General features: G+C 38.4%; 4 protein-coding genes across 10 annotated transcripts; 3 read left to right on the forward strand and 1 right to left on the reverse strand.

Moving 5' to 3' along the window:
• Positions 1 to 105: 105 nt before the first annotated feature.
• On the reverse strand, positions 106 to 6,353 carry tdg.2 (thymine DNA glycosylase, tandem duplicate 2). 5 transcript variants are annotated; one of them, XR_013502369.1, is made up of 10 exons: positions 6,294 to 6,353; positions 3,544 to 3,872; positions 3,234 to 3,433; positions 2,980 to 3,049; positions 2,185 to 2,320; positions 1,878 to 1,960; positions 1,668 to 1,762; positions 1,410 to 1,581; positions 1,012 to 1,168; positions 106 to 529 (listed from the first exon to the last, which is right to left on the reverse strand). XR_013502369.1 is itself a non-coding variant. In XM_078256593.1 (10 exons), the coding sequence occupies exons 1-9, from the start codon at positions 4,949 to 4,951 to the stop codon at positions 1,062 to 1,064; spliced, it is 1,281 nt and encodes a 426-aa protein (XP_078112719.1). In that variant the 5' UTR covers positions 4,952 to 5,300; the 3' UTR covers positions 106 to 529; positions 1,034 to 1,061. The 5 variants fall into 5 exon arrangements, 1 of the variants encoding a protein (XP_078112719.1); XR_013502368.1 differs by lacking the exon at positions 6,294 to 6,353 and adding an exon at positions 5,177 to 5,299; XR_013502367.1 differs by lacking the exon at positions 6,294 to 6,353 and adding an exon at positions 5,168 to 5,299.
• uqcc6 (ubiquinol-cytochrome c reductase complex assembly factor 6) lies at positions 5,872 to 8,183 on the forward strand. Of its 2 annotated transcripts, none has more exons than XM_078256596.1 (3): positions 5,872 to 6,032; positions 6,834 to 6,960; positions 7,590 to 8,183. In XM_078256596.1, the coding sequence occupies exons 2-3, from the start codon at positions 6,853 to 6,855 to the stop codon at positions 7,707 to 7,709; spliced, it is 228 nt and encodes a 75-aa protein (XP_078112722.1). In that variant the 5' UTR covers positions 5,872 to 6,032; positions 6,834 to 6,852; the 3' UTR covers positions 7,710 to 8,183. The 2 variants fall into 2 exon arrangements, with proteins under 2 accessions (XP_078112722.1, XP_078112721.1); XM_078256595.1 differs by lacking the exon at positions 5,872 to 6,032 and adding an exon at positions 6,336 to 6,443.
• Positions 8,184 to 8,281: 98 nt separating this feature from the next.
• efcab10 (EF-hand calcium binding domain 10) lies at positions 8,282 to 10,492 on the forward strand. Its single transcript, XM_078256594.1, has 4 exons — positions 8,282 to 8,856; positions 9,498 to 9,662; positions 9,933 to 10,023; positions 10,130 to 10,492. The coding sequence occupies exons 1-4, from the start codon at positions 8,718 to 8,720 to the stop codon at positions 10,173 to 10,175; spliced, it is 441 nt and encodes a 146-aa protein (XP_078112720.1). The 5' UTR covers positions 8,282 to 8,717; the 3' UTR covers positions 10,176 to 10,492.
• Positions 10,493 to 10,861: 369 nt separating this feature from the next.
• samm50 (SAMM50 sorting and assembly machinery component) lies at positions 10,862 to 17,170 on the forward strand. Of its 2 annotated transcripts, none has more exons than XM_078256598.1 (15): positions 10,862 to 11,022; positions 11,888 to 11,998; positions 12,262 to 12,363; positions 12,450 to 12,537; positions 12,708 to 12,814; positions 13,133 to 13,263; positions 13,579 to 13,666; positions 14,035 to 14,163; positions 14,460 to 14,531; positions 14,635 to 14,721; positions 15,035 to 15,105; positions 15,948 to 16,015; positions 16,109 to 16,255; positions 16,416 to 16,557; positions 16,982 to 17,170. In XM_078256598.1, exons 1-15 carry the CDS (start codon positions 11,002 to 11,004, stop codon positions 17,025 to 17,027), a joined length of 1,410 nt encoding a protein of 469 aa, XP_078112724.1. In that variant the 5' UTR covers positions 10,862 to 11,001; the 3' UTR covers positions 17,028 to 17,170. The 2 variants fall into 2 exon arrangements, with proteins under 2 accessions (XP_078112724.1, XP_078112723.1); XM_078256597.1 differs by having other exon boundaries at positions 15,948 to 16,014; positions 16,099 to 16,255.
• The last annotated feature ends 60 nt before the right edge of the window (positions 17,171 to 17,230 follow it).

The raw sequence follows: 17,230 nt of genomic DNA on the forward strand, positions 1-17,230 counted from the left end.
ATTAATCATGCTTTCTGGGCTTGTGTGTGTTTCCTTACGTTATAGGTTATATACATATATAACAACTTCATGTGAATGCTAAAAACAATAACACAATAAACATACCAGCTTTAGAAGAGATTTAATAACTCTGTAATTACAGATTAGAAATTCCAGAGTACAATTCCCTTTTTATACAGCTGATAAATCATAAAATGTCATTCTTTCAAAATACAAAAATAAGTCACTGGACACGTACCTTACAAAATGCAATAAATAGTGATAAAAAAGAACACCAAAAACATGCACAGTTTGTTTGAGAGTTAGAAAATGTAACCGTTGTGGGCACTTTCTCCCTTGTGCGTCACATTGCGAAGCCTCAGGAAACTGTATGACTCCTCTTTTCTTGTGGTGTCATCAGAGGGTTTCTTACCCTCATTGATGCATCATGCTACTAGTACAGCTGATATCTGGTTTCTGTTGAGCGAACCTCTCCAGCTGCAGTGGTTCCGTTTCATGTTGTCCGCTGAATGGCCTACAATGTCCATTTCTGCAAGATACCACAATACAAACCAAACAGATGGATTGTGCTGCTTGCAGAAGGCATTTATAAGTCATCAACCAAAATGTTGGAATAGTTCAGCAATTTATTTTATTTCTAGAAATCACCCAAAAGATATTTTAAAAAGGACCATAGCAACGTTTAATGTGTTTTCTGTCACTTACTGTAAATTATGTAAACGTAAAAGGTGCCCTGTGGTGTTTTCTGCATGCAGTGTTGTGCAAAATGTAGTGCGTGCTTTAAAATGTTTTTCGGACTGACAAATCTATTTTTACTTCCAGTATGGTTGAGGTCATTGGTTCACTTCGTGTCATGGTTGTATGAAAATCAACAGACTTCTTTGAATTGCTTTGGTAAACAGTCACAGTGGTTTAGAGTTATTTACAGTTAGGGCATATGCACCTGAAACTAAGTCCAATTCCATCTAGTTCCAACTAAATATATTTAGAACTACATGGTAACTACACTACCTGTGTGCTACAGCAGACAGGCCTGTTTCTTCTCCTCTCATCTGTTTCTTTTAGTTGGAGGAGTTGCTGCTTTGCTTTGCATCCCCATGCAGCCCACTACAGCTTTCATACTCTGGATCCACCTGCTCTTCTTTGATTGCCATCCTCTTAGCATCCTCTGCAGAACAAACGCAACATCAAGGTGTTAGATCTTCATCAAAGACATAAATATGTCAGTGAACATAAACATAAATATATCTGTAAAAATGACAAAGATGTACCCTGCTTATGTTTCGGAAAATTGATACGTTTTAAATAAGCAGGTATATCTTTGTATCCAAACGAGCCACAGAGGAATTGCAATCCAACACCTGATGTTTCAACTGTACTATACAGCTAAAGGGAATTGTACCGTTTACCTTTAGCTAGCTGCAGATCGAACAAATACTGTGTCTCTTCCACCTCGGGCCTTGGTGCCAGGCCTTTCATCTGGTCTCGCAGTTCCTTCAGCTTGATGTAGAAATGAACCTTATCCTGTGCACGGGGAAACTGGGCACAACGGGGGCTTGATGACGGCATCAAGTAGCACACCTAGGTAAAATGAAATTTGCTATGAGGATTGTCGTTTGTATTGTGGAGTATATTTTAAGAGTAATCCAGGTACTGTTTTAACATACCGTTTCAGTTTCTGGGATTTTGTAAGGCTGTAGACCAAAGTCGAGATTCTTTGCCTTCACACCAAAGGTTTCTTTGCAGAAGATTTCATAAATACCTGACAAAATTAACAAATGTCAATACACTGTTAAACTTACCCAATGGATGTATGAATAAGCCATCTAAACACTTTCACAAAGTGAAGTAGTTTTTAAGTGTTTTAATAATTGTACCTTTTCCATTAAAAGCTGCTATTAATGGTTTGTATTTCTGCAGCTTGTCAAGTAACTGTCGACCTCCTTCACGAATCTCCTTACTGGGACAAAACATAAAACCAGAAAATGATTATCTATGTTTGTTTCAAGTGACACACAAAATTACATTGGGGGTGATTATTACCCAGAAAGTTCTCACTTATTAGAGCTTAGAATTCAGTCTTAGTCTACTGTTGCACTAACTTTAAATCATTCTGTATAAAGGCTTGAACTAAAATTACTGCATTTCCATAAGCTTAATAGATGAATGTTGTTTTGTATTCACCTAGAGAGGTCCTTGCTACCAGGTGTGGTCCTCTCTACCATGTTGGTAAAGCCGATGCTATATTTCTCCGGCAGGCTCTGGTCATGCATGTAGTTGAGCTGCTCGTCAGTTAGACCAGAAAGAAACAGACATTTCCCTGGATAGGAAAGAAGTGTTGACATTTTAGTTAGCTTAGTGGCTATCGAGGCACATGAAATACATTTTAAAACACTGGACCCAGAATTACAGAACTTTACAGACATTGTAGCTACACTGAATCTTCAGGACTACATCAGCACAAACATTTTTTAATATAAAACAATATGCTCTACTGATACTGGAGTGATAAATATTCAGTGTGATAAATGTTCTTGGGGAGCTTGAAAAATCTTTGTGCACCCTGATTTCAGCGACCTCGACCTTTGAAAACCTGTCTGGCAAAAACCTCCATTGATGATACATTTTAAAATGGCATTCATACATTTTCTACAGACCCCTTAAATGTTGATATTCCCTTTCAATGACCACTTCAAAACTTCCAAGTTATATATATAAAAAAAACATCTTTCGACATGGTACAAGTTTCAAGCATTATGTGCATTCTGTTGTCTGATTGTTGCGGTGAATTGCTGTGAATTGCTGAAGCTACATCATTTATATATAGAGTGAAATATTCAAACCCAAGACACCATTTATATGGCTGCACAAAATATCTAATTACTTTAGAAAATGTCTTTGTAATTCAGCCTGATGCTTTTAAGATAAGTGTTGGCGTATATTCCCTGAAATCAGTAATGAAATTGAATTTCAACATACAGAAATGGTTTCCTGGGTTTGGATAATGGCGTCCTTTGAAGGCTGACAATAGTCCTGGGTTAATTCCAATCTGAGGAGAAACATGAAGGTGTTACCATGGCAACAGACCTGAAAATTACAGTTTTTTGTGACTGAAACCATGCCAAATAGACTCACTGTCTTTACATCTTTTTTTGTATAACTGGCACCAATTCACTACTTATTCAAATAAACAAATATATTAATTCTTAATAGGTCTCCAGTGCATAACTCACTATCAAAATGTCAAGATTGTAGGATATAACGTCTGGCAGGGTTTTGGCCATAACCTCAGCCACTGACATGCCGTTGAAGCGGTTGAGAGCCCTCTTGGCTTTTTTTGCCGCCTCAATCTCATTCTCCTCCTCCTGTGTCTTGCCCTCCTCCGCCTGCTGCTTAGGAGGCCGGCCTCTCTTCTTCTTCACCGGTGTCACAACTAGCACAGAGAGAGGAGGAACATGTTGTAGATGTTACTATACTAAAATACTAAAAATGTACTTTAAAAAAAACTGTTTTCGGTGTGGGGGGAAATGACTTTGATCATACCTTGAGGTGGACCAGCAGGCTGAGGTTGGTGCTGAACGCTCGGCTCCTGCTGCTGTATTGTATGTTGGTGCTGAGGGTGGTGCAGGTGTGCAGGATGCTGCTGCTGCTGCTGCTGCTCCCTGACGTTTGGCTGGTAGGTCAGCTCCTGGTAGTGATTTAGGGCCGGGGGGTTATAGTTCTGGTAAAAAGGTTCTTGGTAAACAGGTGGTTCGCGGTGGACAGACAGCTCAGCCATGACAAGCTCATCTCTGGGACCTTCTGTGTAATGGCCCGTGTTGTGATATGGCATCACATACTGCGCCTCGGGGTGCTGCTGGCTGGACTGGTACCTAGAAAAGAGAGGTTGCATGAGAGAAGTAGAGAGGAGGAGGAAGAAGAAGGTTAAAGAGAGAATGGTAGAAGTAGAAACAGGACCCAGACACAGCAAGAAAGGACAAATTATGTCTGGTGCTCAATGGGGGTGCCTGAAGAAGTGGGTACGGCAAACTTACAACACACAATACTTACAAACATACATGCGCTGATATACACCTGTTTGTATTCTCTACATTTCATTCAGTTTAGAGTATGTAAGTCAAGCTCTGAAAGTATTTTTCATCGCTCTATTGCGTTTGGTTGGTTTTGAGCATAGAACCTAGAGCCATAGAAACACTCACACATTGCACCCACAAACAGTCTTTAACACCAACTTTGTTGTGCGCTCAGGTAAGACTGACCAGAATAGAATGAAGATATGAAGATACAAACAATTGATAGGACTTCCAAAAACATTGTGACTATGATCAATATGAAAACAACCACAGGTCAGACATGTGAGTGAACATTTCTTTTACAGCCATGCCCATTCTAAAATTGGCAAATAGGCCGAGTAAGAGCCACTGCAGGTGTATTTATGAAGCCTTTAGCAAGTGATGGTTTAATAACTGCTGGATAATGTAGTAGCATGTCTAAATTTTAAAATGTTAGGATATACCCTTAAATCCGTAAATGTGTCAAACCAGCTACAGAGTACACATAACGCAATATCATCACACTGTTAAATTAACTGACAATTACATTTGCCAGTTAATTACATGTATTGCTACATACCTGAATTATTTAGAGTACTCCAGATTCAATGACCATTTTATTACATGGTTATTATTATTAATGATTACACTATCACTTGCTACAAGCCTAAATGTAAAGTATACAAGTATGTATACTTGTCGTGCATCAAATGTTGTTTATTTTTCTTCATCTCATGCATGAAAATGAAGACGTCAGGGAGATAACATGAGAAGTTTCCCATGACCCTGCCACCTCCAACACCAACTCACCACTGCTGAAAATAATCCGTAGGAACCGTCAATGATGTATACTGGTTTTCTTCCATCTTAACTGTTGACTTATTTGAATAAATTAACATTCATTCTGCTGCCAAATGCATCAATACAAACTGGAGATGTGAGCTATGTGGAGATTATAGCACATACGGTACATTGCTGGCACAAAGAAGACGGATGGACGCTGCTAACGTTACAGGAAGATGGAAGGCTTTGCTAACAGCGAGCCCCGCTGTCTTCAAACCGCAAGTGACCTCTACATTAACAAAACATAAGGGTATGTGAGCAAACTAACATACCTGCCATACATTTTTTTCTTTAGTTTTCAAATAAGGAGACGGGGGGCTGGGAATCCTCCCAAAACAAAGACCATTTAAACGCTCAAAACGCTTTTGCGCAGGATGAGTGAAGGCTTACCGCCACCCTTTGGTTAGGAGGCGTACTGCATACTACTACAACCAACGATCGTCAAACACTGTAGCGAGCTACGTGGTTGTAGTCAGAGAGATAAATATTGATAAATCTAAGGTAATTTATTCATACTCTAAACTCACTCGATACACAGATGTCATCAACCTTACCCCAGTGTCTCAGTCATGGTGACCCAACAAATGTAAATAATCATGAACACTAAATCAAGACTAAAACCCAGGTAACATAAATGCATAACGAAAACACTAACAGAATACCTTAAACACTTAAACTAGCTAGGACAGTAACCGTTGATAACATAGTCCCATGACCCTTTGCACTGCAGTGCAGAACAGTCAACACAACGACATCCTGCCGGCCGTTACAATACTAAATAAAGCAGTACAGATTATTTGTTAATTAAAACATTATAGAACAGACACGGGGGTTATATTGCATGGTACACAGACGGTATGAGTTCATATGAAATACCTCTAGGTGGCGGCAAATCACCTTTACATGAAAGCAATGCACCAGCACGAATTTACGTCGACGAACACAGCAGCCAAAGATTGTGTTTTCGTAAAGCGCAGCACTCCACAGTAAAAACTCAAACTCTGAACAGGACCAATTCAAAATACACACAAATGGTGAAAACCCATATCCGAACCCTAAAGATTATCCAGGATATTACTGGATATGATACTCTTTTTTTCAACGTCCCTCTTCAACTTCCTAAATTGGCACAACAATGTAAGTTAAAAGACATACACAGCACTGTATGTGGCTAGCAAAAAAGAAGAAGCTAATGTTAGATCTAAGATAGATAGTCTACATCAACAATCAGCTTCAAAATGGTGGAATGGAAAGTTTTATTCAATCTTTAAAAGCAATTCGAATCCACCCCAACCAATTAATTCAAAAAAGCGAAGCACACGAATACACAAACAGGCGACAGGGAATCTTAACCTTTGTGGTATCACTAAATAGAGGCAGAGTGCGAGCTCGCTTTACCTATATTATCTCCGTGTTAGCTAGCTGAACAGCTGCAGCGTGACCTGCTTCTCCTGCTTGTAAGTCCCAATGACAGGCACTTGGGTTTACGATGGTGGAAATTAGTTTTACATTGCTGCCTTTAATTTAAGTCACAGTGAAATAAACAAGGTAAGGTCTTACTAGAATCGATATATATATTAGTTTTTGTATATTTGCTCTGTCCCCGTTTTCTGTATTTCAAACTTTTACCCCTGGTAACGTTAACTGTATCGTCGGGGCTAACAACATTAGCTTTCCTGTCACTGGATTCACTGTGCAAGTGATTAGCCATATACAGTTCATGTTTGAAATGTGTACATGCATGATATTAAAATGGTGAACTATACTTAGCTAGAAACCCTAATGGTAAGGCATACCCATACAGGATACCAGTATTTGATGTGGTTAATCATACTGTCTAATTATATGAGGAATAGCCCTCAAAAGGGGAGCAGACAAATGATTAAATGCGGCATATCATTTTAAATCATTTACTAATGTCTTCCTATTTCCCCCCAGATTGAGGAAGTGTGTGAAGATGCCAGCCGGTGTGTCTTGGCCTCGGTACCTGAGGATGTTAAGTGCCAGTATGCTGGCAATGTTTGCAGGAGCACAGGTCGTCCACCAGTACTACCTACCTGATCTGGTGAGGGACACAATTAACCATTTTTTCACATTGGCCCGGCTGTGATTTCTAGATGAAATCAATAAACAAGTCTGCAAAGTATTCAGATGCATTGACATTATTATGACAATCATTATCAGGTTTTTGAAAAGAAAATACAAGACATCTTCCACCACTGATTTACATACTGTGCAACTGTCTCTTGCTGTGTAGTGCTACTTTTATAACACATAGGATAGTATGTGTTGTTATACAGCTGTAGTATTTTCCAGCTATACTGTATAGCAACACATATGTGTTAGTATTTTCCTACATTTCCTATAATGCAATTTGACATCCACCACAAGGCGGGTGTAAAAAGTGTTACTTTTACTCAAAGATGGGTTTATAGTCATACATACTCTATACATACTCTATATATGGTACGGAGGAACCAGTCAGGTTTTTTAAACCAATTTGCTTTAATTTTTAAAACACTACTGTGTCAGATGTCAGAAGTGGTCCCAGAAAACACCAGTGACACTAAAGCCAGACTTTTACAGTTGATGTTTTAGATCGCTAAAAGTAAAAAAAAAAAATACAACGCCACCCAACCAAACAGGCCCAGTTTTTCAGTGTGTAACAGTCGTTGCTGCTGTTTAATCTTTCAGAGTATCCCAGAGATCCCACCAAAGCCTGGGGAGCTTCAGACAGATCTGCTGGGCTATAAAGTCAGAGAAGAAGCTGCTGCTGCGTTACAGCAGCTTAAAGCTGAACAGAAGGCGGACTGATAACACATTTTACTTCCTGCGATGGACACCCTATCTATATCGATCTATCAAGCAGAGTTTGTCCAATTTTTCAGGCTGCCACTTGCCTGGAGTAAAGTCATTTCAGGGACATCTGCAAGTGGATATTTTCTGTGTTTGATGGTTTCTTCTAATGGAGCAAACAGGATGGATTGAAAATGCCACACTGTTGGCGTCTGGCTGCTCGGATAAGGATCTTCTCTGAAACAAGATAATTTGGTTTATACAACAGTGGTTAATACACCTCATCTTATATCTCTTCATCCCTTTTGAATGTGTTTGCATTTTCAGACCGAGTGATAAAATATGTAAAAGAACGTTCAATGAACACATGGTAACTGCTAAGGTCATTAAATAATTCAATTTAATTCAAATGTATATATTTTGATTGTTTTTGTTTTTTTGCTAGCAGCCAAATTAATTTGAAATAAAAATGTACTAAGCCTTTGTCCATTACTTTGTAGTAGATGTCAGTGCTCTCTATGAAAATACTGACAAACTTGCAAAATTAATCCTTTCCAGCTTCTAAAATGTGTGTTTTGCTTCTCCCTGTATTATAACGTTCTAAATTAATTGTTTGGGGGTTTTGGACTGTTGATCAGACAAAAAAAGCTAAGTCAAAACATCTCATTTAGCTTTAGGATCTTGTAATGGTTATTTTCAGTATTTCTTTGACATTTTATATAAACGACTAATCAGTAGGCCTAAGTCATAACATGTTAAAAGGTTTCGGTTTTATCATCATCAGGCCCTGTTTATTTGTCAAAGAGGTGATATGAAATCTGCCCTACTGTAACCTTTACTGTGTGTGACTACGTTTAGTTTTAGGTTAACATTATAAGGGTTGGGGTTAGGCTTGTAATTGTGATGGTAGGGGTAGACTGGCTGGACGCATCATGTCATTGAGTACTAGCGTGTGTGTGTGTGTGTGTGTGTGTGCGTGTGTGTGTGTGTGCGTGCGTGCGTGCGCGCGCGCGGTGTTTGCGTATCATGGCAACAAGTTCAATCAAAAGTGAATTGGAAAAGATGGCGACGCAGAGAGAGAAAGACGCCGCTGATTATCTCGAGAAACACAAAATGTTCGAGCTCATGGAAAACCTGACCAGCATGCTCTTCTTTTACAGACCTGGTTAGTTAGAGCTTATTTTGTCTCTGTTGTAGACACAACGGACCTAACATCCTCTGCTAAAAACACTAGCTAGGTTTTGCAGTAGCTAGCAAGCTAGCTAGCTCGCTAACTCAAATTATAACACGTTTAAAGATCCTGACAAGTTTTTGGTTAGCTTTTCAGTCTCTAATTATGCCTTTTTTTTTAGCTGTATCTGTGCTGGATTCGGATTGCATCCTGACCCTTCTGTTGCTAGATAATAAAAAAAAAGATATGTTAGCTAATACACTGTAATAAACATATCTTACATAATAACCATAAACACATATAGCTGGGTTATTGCCTATAGTAACCTAAATGTGATTTGAAAAAGGACTTTTGCTGTGATGTGGCTCACAGTTTAATGTTACTAAGTTACTTAAAACTGTTCCTGCCCAAATATTCTGTTCTTCCCTTGACCATACCCAAGTGGTAGATTGTCTACAAAGTTTCGTGTATGTAAATAAAATATCAGTTTTGCATTGTTATATATTTATAGTTATTGTTCAGTTGTATTCTGTTGATATTGTTGTTATTTGGTTGCTGCAAACTTTCCCAAAGGTGTTCAATAATTGAACCTTTATTACCAGAAACAATTTATTGTGGTTTATTCTTTTATTCAGAGAATCCCAGAGAGTTTCTCATTGAGCAGCTGGAACAGCTGAAGATGTCTCAGCAGAATGATGTGAAAGGGCCGAATCTGTTCAACAACTCCAACCTGGATGCAGTCTTCGGGATACTGGACCCCGCTAATCAAAAATACATCACTTTTGCCCAATACAAGCAGGGTAAGCATAGGACATGTATGGACACTATATTAGGCTTTCTCGGGCAGAGAGAGATCAACACTTTCAATATGTAACTGTTTATATGAGCAACATAATTCTAAGTTCACCCAAGATATTTATCAGGTTTTAAATCAGTTTAGTAGCCTATATACTTTTAATTCACCGAATTATTGCTTCATACAGCAACATTTAAAATCATATAAGGAATCTTTTTTAAGAATAATGACACTTTTAAATAAAACAACTTCTCACAGAGCCTTTCCCCCACAGCGCTGACCACACTGGGCATAAAAAACATTAATGAATGTCCCGAAGGTGTAAATGAAGACAGAATATCCCATGAAACCTTCAAAACAGAAGCGTAAGAGCAGCTTGTAAAATCGAAACAACATGACAGGCAATATTCACCAGCATTTTAAAATTCACCATACCATAAAAGTACATTTTGTCTAATTTTGTTGTTACAGGATTCAAGGCCTGCAGAGATGCTCAGCAACATATGAACAACTGTGAACTTATGTTTGATGTTTTCTTCCACTCAGCTGATTTAATACATTATATAATGTTGATATGCATTTGGAAGTTTTCATTAGGACTATGTTGTAAAATGAGCACATGTTATGTAAGTATTGTTATTAAACTTTTAATGTTAATATGTATTCTATGAATACAGTGTATAAAAAAATTATATACACTCTTGCAAATACATATACATTTTCTCCTACAATATACTGTATGTAGTACTAAATCCATCTTGCCATCCAACCCATAAATGTCAACTGAAAGTTGGAGTGGTTTTGGGTCTGTATCTTCTGTTACATAAAAGCCAAACAAAAAACACGAGTCTTATTCTTTTATTTGTGCTTTTGTTTATAATTAGCAGTGCCTATTACAAAAACTCAGCTTTTAATATATATTTCAATAAATAAATAAATTAACCTCACCAGGCTAAGACATTTAAAAATATGACAGCATCTTTGGCAGTCGCTATCTGAATTTAAAATTTCAATGTAATGTTAAACATGTTATTATCATCATCATCATCATCATCATCATCATCATCATCATCAGTATTGGTAATACATACAATAATACGATATCATTTAGTATAGTTTAATTCAACATAATTATAACAATAACAGCATTATGTTTAAACATTTCGCAGCGTTGATGTATTGAATGTGCACCAGTCAGAGAAGGCGTGGTCAGTAAGTGACATGGCTGCCTCCTCATACGGATCCTCGTCGCCTTATTCTCCTGTTACTTGTAGATTAAATTAGACTTTTACCACGCAAATTTGATTTCATATTTACTGGGACAGCGCCCTGTGGAGCTCAGCATGGGCACCGTCCACGCCAGGGTAAGGAAAAGTCTCGTGAACGTGTTAGCTAGGACTTTGACCTCTCCTTGTGTTCGTTTAGGTATCTGACACAGCGGTTACTGTTCTACAAGAAAAGGCCCATACTGTACATTTAACAAGGTCCAACATGGCTCAGGCAGAGTTCATCCTCTGCTAGTTAGTTTTTAACTTGACAATTAAACGTAATGACTCTGTTGCTTGCTGTGTATTTAGATACAAATCATTGACAGTAAGGAAAGATGCTAGTGGCTTATCCGCTCACTGTAGTCTTGCTGCAGTCAGCACACTAACCGACCACCGGGCTTTATGGTGTGGTGTAGAGCTGAAACAATTAATCGTTTAGTCAATGACAGAAAACAAGTCAGCAACTATTTTAGAATAACTATTATTATTGAGTAGTCATATAAACTTCATCTAAGCAAAAATGTCAATCATTATCTGGTTCCAGCTTATCCAATGTGATGATTTGCTGCTTTTCTCTGTTTTATATAGTTGTAAACTGAATATCTTTGGGTTTTGGTCTTATGGTCGAACAGTAGGCTAAACAAGACATCATCTTGGACTGTGGGAAACTGTGATAGACACTTTTTTTTTACTTTAAAAAACAAACAATTTATAGAACCAAGTGATTCATTAATTAATCTAGAAAATAATCAGCGATAGTAGAAAAATATTTGTTAGTTGCAGCCCTAGTGGGTTAATTGAGAATACTTAGACACCAAACATGTATTCTGTCTGTGATTATAAAATGTAAACTCCTCTTTGTGTCATTGTCTCTCTCCCCCCCCTTCTATTTATTTGATTGGTAAAACTCTGATTGTGATAATATATATATATTATATTTCCCTCACATTTTGTGTTGCAGAGCCTGGACCCTCTGCCCATGCGAGGGCCAGAGCTAGGAGTTCAACCTGACGATATCGAGGCTCCTGGGATTGAGCACGAGCCAAAGCAAGAAGTTCTTGAAAACAAGGATGTAAGATTTGTTTTGTTTCAGGCAGTAATTACACTAGTCTCTCTCACTAGGACATATTGCCAGACCACCTTTCTCCACAGTAGGTTTGTGCTTTGCCAGCATAGTAGTAAGTGAGTCCCTGCCTCACATCCACACCAAATAAATCTAAAACACAACCCGAAATGCCAGGAAACTTTTTTTTTTTCTTCATAAAATTAATATAATGTATTTTTTTGGGTGTTCCAAATGTTCATAAAGTTATCTGTCTCTTCTTGTTTCTTAAGGTTGTAGTTCAACGAGTGCACATAGATGGGCTCGGAAGAACCAAGGAGGACCTGTTGACTTATGAAATCGCAGAAGTTTTCCGGGCAAGGAACTTGATTGATGTAGGTGCATGTTGATACAGCTGTACCAATCAATGCTTGTGAGTAGCCATTACTGGCATCAACACATTGTTCAATTTGTTGTGCAGGTGATGCGAAAGTCCCATGAAGCCCGACGGAAGCTGCTTCGTCTCGGTATTTTCAGAAAAGTTGAAGTTGTTATTGACACGTCACGAGGTACTTGTCAATCACTGCACGGTCTTATGATTACACATATTATTATTGTTATTCTTAACAAATGTACAAATCCCAATGATGCCTTTTCTGTGTTCTTTCTCACTGTTTTAAACCAAACATGAAATTATTGTTGAAATTCTGTGTGTTTTCTTTTTCTTTGTTTTCCTCAGGTGAGGATGCTCTTCCTAACGGCCTCGATGTGACGTTTGAAGTCACCGAGCTGAGACAGATGACCGGCAGCTACAACACCATGGTTGGAAACAATGAAGGAAGCATGGTGAGTGCTTCCTGAAAGGCCACCTCCTTTCTTGGATCCAATTATAGTGTCATACTACTACACTGGCTTAAACACACTGGTTTAGCAATATCTTCCTGTAAAGATAATTTCCAATGTTGACTTCAACTTTAGTTTGTAGCACTGAGATATTTCATTGTGATTAAGTTATTTGACTTTGACCCAAATCTATATGTCTGTTTGCGTTTTTTTTAATGCATTTCCTTTTTCAGACAGATTGAGTTCAATTTCTATCTAATCTAATTTTTTTTATTAGTTTGGTTGCCTCTAAATATAAAACCTTACCTGCTTTAATTTCAGGTACTAGGCCTGAAGTTACCCAATGTATTAGGTCGAGCAGAGAAAATGACCTTTCAGTTCTCCTACGGAACCAAAGAGACATCCTACGGCCTGTCCTTCTTCAAACCCCAACCAGGAAACTTTGAACGCAAGTAAGATATGAGCAGCTTCATAAAATAAATCATGATCAGATCATGATCTAATCACCTTGATACATAGTTTATGTTTAGACAGGCTTATTCTTTTGCTATAAGTTCTGCAGTTCAGTTTTGCAGGGTGGTTGAAGTTGGGCATTAGATAGATAAGATGACTCTCCTGATACTTTAGCTTTAGATTTGGGTCCATCAGTGAGCAAGTAAATGCCTGAGCGATATATGCAGTAACTATAGATGGGTATATTTTGTAATCACAAAGGAATCCTAGCAGCAGGGTATTGACATATCTTCTTCTCTTTTTTTCACTTCAAGCATCTCACTCAATGTGTACAAAGTAACAGGTCAGTTTCCATGGAGTTCTCTGAGGGAGACGGATCGAGGAATCTCTGGAGAACTGAGTGTAAATACTTGTTTCTATTTATTTGCCTCTTCTGTTGTTTGCAAGACAAATTATCTTGCCTCCTTGCACATGGATGAAGTTAATTAACACATTATGGTTTTGTTCAACAAAATGAGCTGAAAAGAGTCATAATAGAAGGCATCAAAAAAGAGACCAGTTCCATCAGAAAGTCCAGTTCTGCGCTGAGTTTTGTTCCTTAGAAACTAAAAGTTTGGACATCTTTGAGATGTCACAGAGCCATTGTTTTCCATATGTTTTAAGGGGACAACAGTTGCTATGTTACAAACAATGTATGGTCATTTACTGCATGAGATCTGTACAAACAAAAGTAATAAACTGGTGTCTTATTACCAATTTACCACCCACAGTTCCCTGTGTGGAAGACCAACCAAACCCTGAAGTGGGAGGGAGTGTGGAGAGAGCTGGGCTGTTTGGCTCGCACTGCCTCATTTGCCGTCCGGGAGGAGAGTGGCCATTCCCTAAAGTCCTCACTTACGGTATTTGTCTCTCATTTTACATTAAAGATTTTAGCATGGGCTTTAAAATAGCTGTTGAGTTTCATGTAGTCTGCTGTCAGAGAATTAATGGCAAGCTGGTATTCAGTGCTTTAGTCAGGGTTTTCAAAAATGTTTGCACAACACATTCCGATAACATTGCGTGGGGGATATTGAACAGTGGATATGAATTGTTGGAATGTTGAATAGTGCAAAAAGACTAAATATCCAATAAGACACTTTATTAGTGAACACATTTTTAGCAGTAGTTTTGAGAACGGTGGCATTTTGTTTTTCAGCATTCTATGGTCATCGACACCAGAAACTCCTCCATCCTTCCCAGGAAAGGTGGCCTGTTGAAGATCCATCAGGTTTTCTGTTTAACACTAATCCAGAGCTTTTTTCAAATGCTATTTGAAAACAATACGACTGCTCTTGTGCACCAGGTTGACGGTTTGTGTTGTATTTGTGTAGGAACTTGCTGGTTACACTGGGGGAGATGCCAGTTTCCTGAAGGAGGACTTTGAAATCCAGCTCAACAAAACACTCTTCTGGGACTCGGTGAGATTCTACATTTTACATTTCAGCCATTTAGCAAATAGTCTCATCAAAAGACACTTAATGCAGTTACACTTTAAGCAGTTTTACCGGGCCAAAGTAAAGAATGCTAGTAAAGAATTTGAGTAATATACTCAGGCTTTTGTGAGAATGGTCTGTTAGCAGAAAACTAAACTAAATGACCAACAGACTTCTTTCCAAAAAACCTTGGTGTAGTCCTTCTTTAGCCAGGAATACATTTTTATGTTAAAAAAAACAACTTGACGCACTTCTTTGTTAGATTGTTGTGACTAAACCCTTTGACTTATTCCTCCAGGTCCTTTCTGCCTCATTGTGGGGTGGTTTGCTCCTGCCCATTGGTGACAAGCCAACAAGCATAGCAGACAGGTACAGAAATACAATGCACCACCCTATTACCATTATCCACAAGACCAGGGGTTTTTGAAGTCTTCACTTGAGACAGCTTGAGCTTTTTTCCTCGCCTATATTTGGCAAATTGGCACCATTAAAAGTATTTCAAATTATCTATTGGCAGTTCCTGTTTGCAATGTACCCATGGATGCCTAATAGGGTTGGGCATCGTTTGGATTTTAATGATTTTGATTCCAATTCCGATTCTTCCTTTCGATTCCGGTTGTTATCGATTCTCAGTTCCGATTCTTTGAGGGGTGGAGTTGAAACGGGTCACATGCCTATTTTCACAAATAAAAGGAAAGTTTTATTTTGATTCAGTGGTGGTTTGCAGTTTTACCGGGCTTTTTCAATGTAAAATAAAGCCACACTAGAGCGCTGCTTACTGTGCTCCAAGGCTGCAACACAACAAGTGCCCGGCCGCTTCGGAAATTGGGAAGCGATGATTTGATTTGAAACCAAATCCTCTAAACGATTCCAAATGATTCCAATAAAGTAACGATTCTACTGGAATTGTAATTTTTGAAATGATTCCAAGTAGGAATCGGTTCTCGATGCCCAACCCTAATGCCTAGACTATCACTGAATTACTATCACTACTTTAATGCTGAAGAATGCTTAAAAACTTGATCATTCTCAGGCAAGTTCTGAAGGAGTGTCTTTTTTTCAGTGATTTCGAAGTGTATATATATATATATATATATATATATATATATATATTTAAAACACAATTAAATGTAGGGTTCTTTCTGTATTCACAGAAAGCTCATAACTGTGTTACATATTGTATGTTTTATATGTCTTTGTCAACCTTCTAGGTTCTATCTTGGTGGCCCCACCAGTATCAGGGGATTCAGTATGTACAGTTTGGGCCCACAGAGTGAAGGTGAGACATTAACTTGACTGAGTTGCTTGGTAACCAGACTGAAGTTTGATGGTTAATTGAAAATGTTGTTTGCTGTAATTACTGATATGGCAGGTGACTACCTGGGAGGAGAGGGCTACTGGGCTGGAGGCCTCCACCTTTACACCCCTCTACCCTTCAGACCAGGCAAGGGGGGCTTTGGTGATCTCTTCAGAACACACTTCTTCCTCAATGCCGGAAACCTTTGTAACCTTAACTATGGTGAGTAGTTGGAAACAGAACAAGCACCTCAAATGACTGTTAAAGGTTCATGTTTTATGGAACAGACCTTGACATTTATGACTGAATTCTATTAGAAAGGAATTTTTGCAGATGCCCTTGTTTTCTGTCTGGCTGAGTTTATATGTTTGTTTTTACTCAGGTGAGGGGCCAAAAGCACATTTGAAGAAACTGGCAGAAAGCATCCGTTGGTCATATGGACTGGGCATTGTGTTGCGTTTGGGAAACATTGCCAGACTGGAGCTGAATTACTGCATTCCCATGGGAGTCCAGAGTGGAGACAGGTAGGGCTGATAAGGGTAGCTAGTTTTAGGTAAGATTTGGGATTGCACCTGTTTGACTTACTTTAAAGACATTTAAGGCACACTAGGTAAACTTTATGTCCAATAGCTCTCCCTGCAAACAGAAGATAAATGATTTAGTTAGAAAAGACCAGCATAGACCAAAAAACCACAGGTTGTACAGGTGGGTGACTTCAACTCATGCAGTGTAAATGTCACATCTGTTTACATGTGTGAAAGTTGTGTATGTACTGTATGTGCATGTTGCTTAGTAAATATTGAGAAAATCTTTTCTGTACAATCATGTAGATAAACACTTTCAAGAGACACATGTCCCATGCATAATGTCCTTAACATGCACTGGAAATAAACTGATTCTTGGTTTGCTTTGCTATTGATTTCAACAAATGTTCTCTGTTACATGCAGGATATGTGACGGGGTCCAGTTTGGAGCAGGAATCAGGTTCCTGTGAAACCATCTTTCACATTTTTTGGATCTGGAACTTCCTGTGTTTCAACATTAATTTTATGCCACAAACATTTTATTGGAAAAGGAAATTTCTTGTACAGAACTGTTGTTGCGACTAATTAGTTCAATTAAAGTGTTTGCACTGACTTTCTGTTTTGATGTATCTTTTTTTGTAATAATTTGAGATCAGAGGTTAAATACAGTACT

Source organism: Sander vitreus, chromosome 8 (genome assembly GCF_031162955.1).
Source record: "Sander vitreus isolate 19-12246 chromosome 8, sanVit1, whole genome shotgun sequence".
Classification (NCBI taxonomy): Eukaryota; Metazoa; Chordata; class Actinopteri; order Perciformes; family Percidae; genus Sander; species Sander vitreus.

Excerpts from the sequence above, each read along its gene's own strand:
- tdg.2 (XM_078256593.1), bottom strand. The coding sequence starts at position 4,951 with ATGTTAATTTATTCAAATAAGTCAACAGTTAAGATGGAAGAAAACCAG. Across the intron at positions 1,961-2,184 it reads GGTAGCAAGGACCTCTCTAG|TAAGGAGATTCGTGAAGGAG; the intron begins GTGAATACAAAA and ends GTTTTGTCCCAG. Across the intron at positions 1,169-1,409 it reads CGATCTGCAGCTAGCTAAAG|AGGATGCTAAGAGGATGGCA; the intron begins GTAAACGGTACA and ends TTTGTTCTGCAG.
- uqcc6 (XM_078256596.1), top strand. The coding sequence starts at position 6,853 with ATGCCAGCCGGTGTGTCTTGGCCTCGGTACCTGAGGATGTTAAGTGCC. Across the intron at positions 6,961-7,589 it reads AGTACTACCTACCTGATCTG|AGTATCCCAGAGATCCCACC; the intron begins GTGAGGGACACA and ends TTAATCTTTCAG.
- efcab10 (XM_078256594.1), top strand. The coding sequence starts at position 8,718 with ATGGCAACAAGTTCAATCAAAAGTGAATTGGAAAAGATGGCGACGCAG. Across the intron at positions 8,857-9,497 it reads GCTCTTCTTTTACAGACCTG|AGAATCCCAGAGAGTTTCTC; the intron begins GTTAGTTAGAGC and ends TCTTTTATTCAG. Across the intron at positions 10,024-10,129 it reads GAAACCTTCAAAACAGAAGC|GATTCAAGGCCTGCAGAGAT; the intron begins GTAAGAGCAGCT and ends TTGTTGTTACAG.
- samm50 (XM_078256597.1), top strand. The coding sequence starts at position 11,002 with ATGGGCACCGTCCACGCCAGG. Across the intron at positions 15,106-15,947 it reads CCAACAAGCATAGCAGACAG|GTTCTATCTTGGTGGCCCCA; the intron begins GTACAGAAATAC and ends TCAACCTTCTAG. Across the intron at positions 16,015-16,098 it reads GTTTGGGCCCACAGAGTGAA|GATATGGCAGGTGACTACCT; the intron begins GGTGAGACATTA and ends GCTGTAATTACT.